The sequence below is a fragment of the Gigantopelta aegis genome, chromosome 13 (genome assembly GCF_016097555.1).
Source record: "Gigantopelta aegis isolate Gae_Host chromosome 13, Gae_host_genome, whole genome shotgun sequence".
Lineage (NCBI taxonomy): Eukaryota > Metazoa > Mollusca > Gastropoda > Neomphalida > Peltospiridae > Gigantopelta > Gigantopelta aegis.
This window is the reverse complement of record NC_054711.1, coordinates 33,046,127-33,054,871: the sequence shown is the minus strand read 5'-3', so window position 1 is coordinate 33,054,871 and position 8,745 is coordinate 33,046,127. Positions and strand designations below refer to the sequence as shown.

Genomic DNA, 8,745 nt, shown 5'->3' with positions numbered 1-8,745 from the left:
GGATACTCCGGGAGTGATAGCTTGTTTAATCAATGTAATGGCTACTGGGTGTTGAACATGTCTGTGGTGTGAGATATTCATTGTTAGTGGATACTCCGGGAGTGATAGCTTGTTTAATCAATGTAATGGCTACTGGGTGTTGAACATGTCTGTGGTGTGAGATATTCATTGTTAGTGGATACTCCGGGAGTGATAGCTTGTTTAATCAATGTAATGGCTACTGGGTGTTGAACATGTCTGTGGTGTGAGATATTCATTGTTAGTGGATACTCCGGGAGTGATAGCTTGTTTAATCAATGTAATGGCTACTGGGTGTTGAACATGTCTGTGGTGTGAGATATTCATTGTTAGTGGATACTCCAGGAGTGATAGCTTGTTTAATCAATGTAATGGCTACTGGGTGTTGAACATGTCTGTGGTGTGAGATATTCATTGTTAGTGGATACTCCGGGAGTGATAGCTTGTTTAATCAATGTAATGGCTACTGGGTGTTGAACATGTCTGTGGTGTGAGATATTCATTGTTAGTGGATACTCCAGGAGTGATAGCTTGTTTAATCAATGTAATGGCTACTGGGTGTTGAACATGTCTGTGGTGTGAGATATTCATTGTTAGTGGATACTCCGGGAGTGATAGCTTGTTTAATCAATGTAATGGCTACTGGGTGTTGAACATGTCTGTGGTGTGAGATATTCATTGTTAGTGGATACTCCGGGAGTGATAGCTTGTTTAATCAATGTAATGGCTACTGGGTGTTGAACATGTCTGTGGTGTGAGATATTCATTGTTAGTGGATACTCCGGGAGTGATAGCTTGTTTAATCAATGTAATGGCTACTGGGTGTTGAACATGTCTGTGGTGTGAGATATTCATTGTTAGTGGATACTCCAGGAGTGATAGCTTGTTTAATCAATGTAATGGCTACTGGGTGTTGAACATGTCTGTGGTGTGAGATATTCATTGTTAGTGGATACTCCGGGAGTGATAGCTTGTTTAATCAATGTAATGGCTACTGGGTGTTGAACATGTCTGTGGTGTGAGATATTCATTGTTAGTGGATACTCCGGGAGTGATAGCTTGTTTAATCAATGTAATGGCTACTGGGTGTTGAACATGTCTGTGGTGTGAGATATTCATTGTTAGTGGATACTCCGGGAGTGATAGCTTGGAGTGATAGCTTGTTTAATCAATGTAATGGCTACTGTAATGGCTACTGGGTGTTGAACATGTCTGTGGTGTGAGATATTCATTGTTAGTGGATACTCCGGGAGTGATAGCTTGTTTAATCAATGTAATGGCTACTGGGTGTTGAACATGTCTGTGGTGTGAGATATTCATTGTTAGTGGATACTCCAGGAGTGATAGCTTGTTTAATCAATGTAATGGCTACTGGGTGTTGAACATGTCTGTGGTGTGAGATATTCATTGTTAGTGGATACTCCGGGAGTGATAGCTTGTTTAATCAATGTAATGGCTACTGGGTGTTGAACATGTCTGTGGTGTGAGATATTCATTGTTAGTGGATACTCCGGGAGTGATAGCTTGTTTAATCAATGTAATGGCTACTGGGTGTTGAACATGTCTGTGGTGTGAGATATTCATTGTTAGTGGATACTCCGGGAGTGATAGCTTGTTTAATCAATGTAATGGCTACTGGGTGTTGAACATGTCTGTGGTGTGAGATATTCATTGTTAGTGGATACTCCGGGAGTGATAGCTTGTTTAATCAATGTAATGGCTACTGGGTGTTGAACATGTCTGTGGTGTGAGATATTCATTGTTAGTGGATACTCCGGGAGTGATAGCTTGTTTAATCAATGTAATGGCTACTGGGTGTTGAACATGTCTGTGGTGTGAGATATTCATTGTTAGTGGATACTCCGGGAGTGATAGCTTGTTTAATCAATGTAATGGCTACTGGGTGTTGAACATGTCTGTGGTGTGAGATATTCATTGTTAGTGGATACTCCGGGAGTGATAGCTTGTTTAATCAATGTAATGGCTACTGGGTGTTGAACATGTCTGTGGTGTGAGATATTCATTGTTAGTGGATACTCCGGGAGTGATAGCTTGTTTAATCAATGTAATGGCTACTGGGTGTTGAACATGTCTGTGGTGTGAGATATTCATTGTTAGTGGATACTCCGGGAGTGATAGCTTATTTAATCAATGTAATGGCTACAGGGTGTTGAACATGTCTGTGGTGTGAGATATTCATTGTTAGTGGATACTCCGGGAGTGATAGCTTGTAGGATCCCTGTTAGTATGTTCACTCATTATGTTTATTGTCCACTCTGTCCTGTGCTCCATGTGGTGGTAAGTGCTGTCCTGTTTATGGGAACATACTTAGAAGATCAGTAGCTGCAAATTATTAGAAGTAGTTGTTATTGTTGTCAGTGGGTTTCTTCTCTAGCAGACTAAAGTATGAGTCACAGTAGACATGTTCAACACACAGGAGTCATAATATGGATTAAACTTGTAGCTCCAAGTTGACAGAAGTAGGTCATGTGGTGGCGGTAGTGAAGCATGAGCCACAGTAGACGTTACATGGATTAAACAATTTGTTTGGTGTTCTCTAACAAATACCCCTTAATAATAATTGTTTCTCATTTTTCGTGAATTTATTGTTGTATAATAGTCACAAATTGTATAGTGAAGCAGTTTTATATTAAATTTTTGACTGTTATACATCAATAAATTCACACAAAACGGAAGAGAGAAACAATTGTTATAATTGAAAACAACACAACCCATTTAGTTAAAAATACACATAAATCAGTTTGTAACATCCTTTCCATGACCTTGACCTGAATAATAATTAACGTCCCATTTGACCTAATGACATAATTTTCTCAGGTTTATCTAAGCAGAACATTGTTCTTTTTGGCAACATCTTCCAATCAGAATAGAGTAGATTGCATAATATCAAAACATTTGTAATTATGTTAGAATACCTTGTAGTAAACTGTTGAGACAGTGAATCTCTACTTCCTTAATACTCTTAAAAAACACTGGGGATATTAACCTTTAGACTACTGGATTAATTTTTAACAAAAACCACGTTGAGTGGGTACAAGTTTATAATTTGTACTCACATATATTCACTTAAATGTTTTATAAATACATGAATTAAAGTTCATATATGAATCGGTAAGTATAATTTTCGTGTCTTTTTTGTAATTTTTGTTATTTTTAGATCGGCTAATGGTGATTAAAATTAGGCAAAAAATTGAAAAAATGGATTTACTTACGGGCATTTGTGGCCAGCTGTCCAGTATTTATGTCCATTATTCCCGATAACAGTGGTTTTCTGACCTGAATTTTTTTTAAAACCCGAACTACGATTCATATTGCAATATTTGGTAATTTTCGTTGTTGGTAAAACGATCAAATTTATTATCAAATTAGCTGTCACAGTCGGCTATCGATCCCTGAAAATGACCGCGACGTGCCGCCATTGTTTTCAAGCGAAAATACTTGCCGAAAACCACTTTTTGAACACAAAATTTCATGGTATTTTCAATTGAAAAAAATCAAAACAAAAGCTACCATTTTGAAAAAAAATCATTTTTCTTTTATTATATTTCCGTTTCCGGTGAGTGTCGTGTGCAAAACGGCGGGAAATATGAATTGGGGAATGCACTGTATACAGTGTACAGTATGTCGACTGACGTGACGTCGGGCGAGATATCTCGCCTGCAGTAGTCAGAAGGTTAAGCTCTTGTTTTATTGATCCTTTCATTTCCATCATAGTAAAATGTTTTTGTTTACAGATATAGACATTTGTGAACACTGGGGCATTTGCAGTCAGAACTGTTCATCCAGTTTGGATGGTTACCAGTGTCTGTGTTACAAAGGTTATAACCTGGCTGATGATTTCTACAGCTGCAAGCCAAACGGTAAGATCATCTAAGACGACTCCAAACGTGACATAGCAAAATTAAAATATTGGTCACATTTCTTTTTTGCAATGTAAAATTAATAAAATAATCCCTTGACAAAAGAAGGTTACGGTTTAATGGTAATTTGGCAAATTTGATCAGAAAACCTGTAGACAAATTCAAGTAACATTTAGCTAAATATAATTATTTGTATAAATAGTTATACGCAAATGCACACAACACGCAGTTTTTGAATTAGCTTTTTGACAGATTGATTATCACAGATATTTGCCAAATTTAACTGTAAATTGCATTTGGTGACTTGGTGAACAACAGATTAAACCTGGAATGATGTAGAACCTTTTTTTTCATTTACTAAAGACAGTATTTAACTTCAGGTTAACTGGCCTGTGGTTCAGTGGGTCAAAGGATTGTTCCCCACTGGTAGACCCATGTGGTTATTTTTTGTTACATTTCGATGTTAGTGATGAAAAGAATACAGACCTGTGTGTGTGCATAAATATTAGCAGGGTGGGTCTAAACTGTTGCAAGGAACATTTTAAGAGGGATGGAGTCGTGCTTTCCTTGAAAATACATTTGGAAAAAGAGAAAACAAATTTGAGCAGAGGGGTTTCGACTCCCAAAACCGTCCCCCTGCACCCTGCACATGCACCTGGAATAACACAAGGATCAGCAGGTTTCTTTCATGTTTCATGTCTACTTACAATTATAATGTTACCCATTTAAAATGGCTAGTGTGCTAATGTGTTAAGTATTGCATGGCTTAATGCAGATGGAGTCCCAATCTACATCATCTACTCGAACCGCCATGAAATCCGCCGCTATGATTTAGGAGATCAAAGTTTTGTGTCACTGGTGTCCGGACTGCGCAATACAATCGCCGTAGATTTCTACTATGATATGCCGTCAGGAATATGGATTTTTTGGACTGATGTAGTGGATGATAAGATTTATCGTGGAAGAATGATTTCATCAAGTAAGTGTTTATTAGTGAGCTCAGATTTAGAGTTCAAACAAGAAATTATTGTGATAATGTACAGGAAATCACGGTACACCATAGCATATTACGTACCCCCCCCCAAAATACATACCATGAATATAATTTTTAAATATATGAAGTTTGTTTTATTTGAATTTTTTTATTTCATATAATAAATGGATGAGCTCCATATTTTCTAACCTATCTATATGATTTGTCTTAATTTTTCAGTAACCCATACATTGAGTAGACAAAGCAGATATACTTGTTGTAATACATAGACAAACACAAGTGTACCTGTATGTGTTTCTCTGTATGTGTTTCTAAGATGGCTTTCAAAATCTGAGCCATGACTTTAAAAAAAAAAAAGAAGAATATATTAATTGTTAGGCAGTTCAAAAACATTGCCCAGATTTTAAAAATATGATCTGCATACCAATTAAAGACTGTTTACATGTTAATTGCTTGTGTTGCTGTGTCAGCTCTGACGAACATTGAGGCCATCATCGATGTGGGCCTGGCGACCACGGAGGGTCTGGCCATCGACTGGGTTGCGAAGAACATCTACTGGGTGGAGAGTAACCTCGACCAGATTGAGGTGGCCAAGCTGGACGGCACCAACCGGTCAACGCTGATCGCTGGAAACATGACCAGTCCACGCGCCATTGTGCTCGACCCGAGGGAGGGGTCAGTGTTGTTTCTTTCTTTTCTTAAAGGGAGTAGCCCAGTGGTAAAATGCTTGCTCTACGTGTAGTCAGTCTAGGATCGATCCCTGTCTCTAGGCCCATAAGGCAATTTTTGGTTCCAGCCAGTGCACCATGACTGGTACATTAAAGGCCATGGTATGTACTATCCTGTCTTTGGGATAGTGCATATAAAAGATCCCTTGCTACTAACGGAAACATGTAGCAGGTTTCTTCTAAGACTATATGTAAAAAAATGTCCAACTGTTTGACATCCAATAGCCGATGATTAATAAATCATTGTGCTCTAGTGGTGTCGTTAAACAAAACAAACTTTTTGTTTTCTTTTCTTGAAGTTTTTTAGTCACAGAAGTCTGGTTCAAGTATACATTAATCCTTAAAGTCAATGTTTCTATAGTCCTTTCCATCCTCCACAAAAACTGGTTTTGTAAATAATTTCAGTTTAATATGAAGAAGAAAAGTAAAAGTGTTTTGGAAATAAAAAACCCACCTTATTTTTGTGTGCAATTTAGAAAACAATAAGCCCAGAAATAAATAAGTTGTAGTAAAGTTAAAGTTTGTTTTGTTTAACGACACCATTAGAGTACATTGATTAATTAATAATCGGCTGTTGGATGTCAAACATTGGCAATTCTGACATAGTCTTCAGAGGAAACCCACTATACTGTAAAACATGAAAGTAATGCGCGAGAGAAACTAATGCGAAAAATGCGTATAGGTATTTGACGCATTAATTTACCATGCATTTATAAAAAACAAATAAAAACATGAATCAGTGAACAACAGCAGTTTCATTTCACTTAATAATTATCTCAAACAATTCATTAAAACAATAATGTTTAAACACATTCACATACCAATTACAAAGTGTTTCGGTTCGGTTTCACATCTCAGATAGTTCGTTCAATTTTACAAAACATCAAGCAAGCCTGCTTTAATCCAACCCCGTTTGATACAGTCTGTGTCTTTCTTAATTGAGTCAAAACAATTGACAATCCAGCGAGAATGAATGGGCTTTAGCACACTAATCCTCAAGTCCACCCGGAAGTCTTTGTTGTTTTTTAAATTGATCGCCACTTGATCACCATACCACCTAGTGAACTGTTGTTTCAGTGCAACTTTGTAGTCACCGTTCACGGAAAGATCCATCGGCTGAAGTTCGCCAGTGCATCCAGCTGGAACAAACTGCACCTCAAAACCACGTTTGTATAACAATTGTAAAAAACTGTCATACCTGTGAGCAGCGAACACATCAAAGATGGCAATTGACTTTTGTCGCGCTGGAAGACCAAGTTGTTTTTTCACACATTTCGTGTACTGTACAAGAACTTTATCTACGTACTCAAGCATACTGTCGACCGTTTCCATCTGGGCAGCTTTTTCGGGAGTTGACGCTTTACTTGGATCTGGTAAACCTATCTTCACGTTACTCGAAACGTGAACGTATTTCCACATGATTACAATTATTGGATAAAACAATACATAGGTTACTCTCTATATATAGGTAGCTTAGTTTAACAGTGAGTTAAATGTGGCAACTCGTAACTTATTGAATAACGTCACTGAGTAATACATGTCGTACTTGCAGCAAGTTGTTTTCACACCAATAAAATGGCATTAAGCAAAACCTACCTAGCATTCACAGTTATTACAAACACAGCCATTGTATGACACAATTAGCTTGTCGCCTTTTCACCGCAAGCATCGCGCTAAGTAAACAAGTTGTCTTACGGTCAGCGCATTAATTAATACACGCATTTTTGACAGAGCTGTGGTGGCGCATTATTTTATACACGCATTAATTTCATGTTTTACAGTATTTTCCTAATGCAGAAAGGGATGTTTTATATGTACTTTCCCACAGACAGGATAGCACATACCATGGCCTTTGACCAGTTGTGGTGCACTGGTTGGAATGAGAAAAACCCAATCGGTTGAATAAATCCATTGAGGTGGTTTGATCCTGTGATGCAAGCACCTCAAGCCAAAGTTGTAGTAAATAGCACAGTGAAAAAACAACATTCCCTGATGGGCAGGACTAGTTTCAGACGTACATACCTTTTCTGGTTTGACAAACAATCCATTTGGAATTACTAATAACACCATGAAACACAGGATTAAATTTTATAAACAAAGCATTCTAAGTAATATGTAACATAATGCAGGCCTCAAACTTCAGAATTTGTCATCCACAGCATTTTAAAAAAATTGCCATGGGTGAAATGGCCCACTGATGGCAAATGTATATGGAAATATTTTAAAAGGTCAGTATTGCAGGAAATAAATATGACTGTAAGGTTAATTTGTTGCATATTTCAAATATACAATTTTAATAGTATTTTGTTTTCTAGAAATCAGAGAACACTTGTATTTTGTCTTCTAGAAATCAGAGAACACTAATATTTTGTCTTCTAGAAATCGGAGAACACTAGTATTTTGTCTTCTAGATAACAGAGTACACTAGTATTTTGTCTTCTAGAAATCAGAAAACACTAGTATTTTGTCTTCTAGAAATCAGAGAACACTAGTATTTTGTCATTTTGTCTTCTAGAAATCAGAGAACACTAGTATTTTGTTTTCTAGAAATCAGAGAACACTAGTATTTTGTCTTCTAGAAACAGAGAACACTGGTATTTTGTTTTGTAGAAATCAGATAACATTGGTATTTTGTCTACTAGAAATCGGACAACACTGGTATTTTGTCTTCTAGAAGTCAGAGAACACTAGTATTTTGTCTTCTAGAAATCAGAGAACACTAGTATTTTGTCTTCTAGAAATCAGAGAACACTGGTATTTTGTCTTCTAAAAATCAGAGAACACTGGTATTTTGTCTTCTAGAAATCAGAGAACACTAGTATTTTGTCTTCTAGAAATCAGAGAACACTAGTATTTTGTCTTCTAGAAATCTAGAAATCAGAAAACACTAGTATTTTGTCTTCTAGAAATCAGAGAACACTAGTATTTTGTCATTTTGTCTTCTAGAAATCAGAGAACACTAGTGTTTTGTCTTCTAGAAATCAGAGAACACTAGTATTTTGTCTTCTAGAAATCAGAGAACACAGGTATTTTGTCTTCTAGAAATCAGAGAACACTAGTGTTTTGTCTTCTAGAAATCAGAGAACACTAGTATTTTGTCTTCTAGAAATCAGAGAACACAGGT

The 8,745-nt window shown here is 36.9% G+C and overlaps 1 protein-coding gene across 1 annotated transcript in view; it reads left to right on the top strand.

Moving 5' to 3' along the window:
- LOC121387271 (low-density lipoprotein receptor-related protein 1-like) overlaps nt 1-8,745 on the top strand; it is a 340,401-nt gene that overhangs the window by 178,111 nt on the left and 153,545 nt on the right. Inside the window, exons 28-30 of the mRNA XM_041518296.1 lie at nt 3,774-3,899; nt 4,675-4,878; nt 5,364-5,568. Coding sequence (XP_041374230.1) covers nt 3,774-3,899; nt 4,675-4,878; nt 5,364-5,568 — 535 coding nt within the window. The remainder of the gene's footprint in view (nt 1-3,773; nt 3,900-4,674; nt 4,879-5,363; nt 5,569-8,745) is intronic.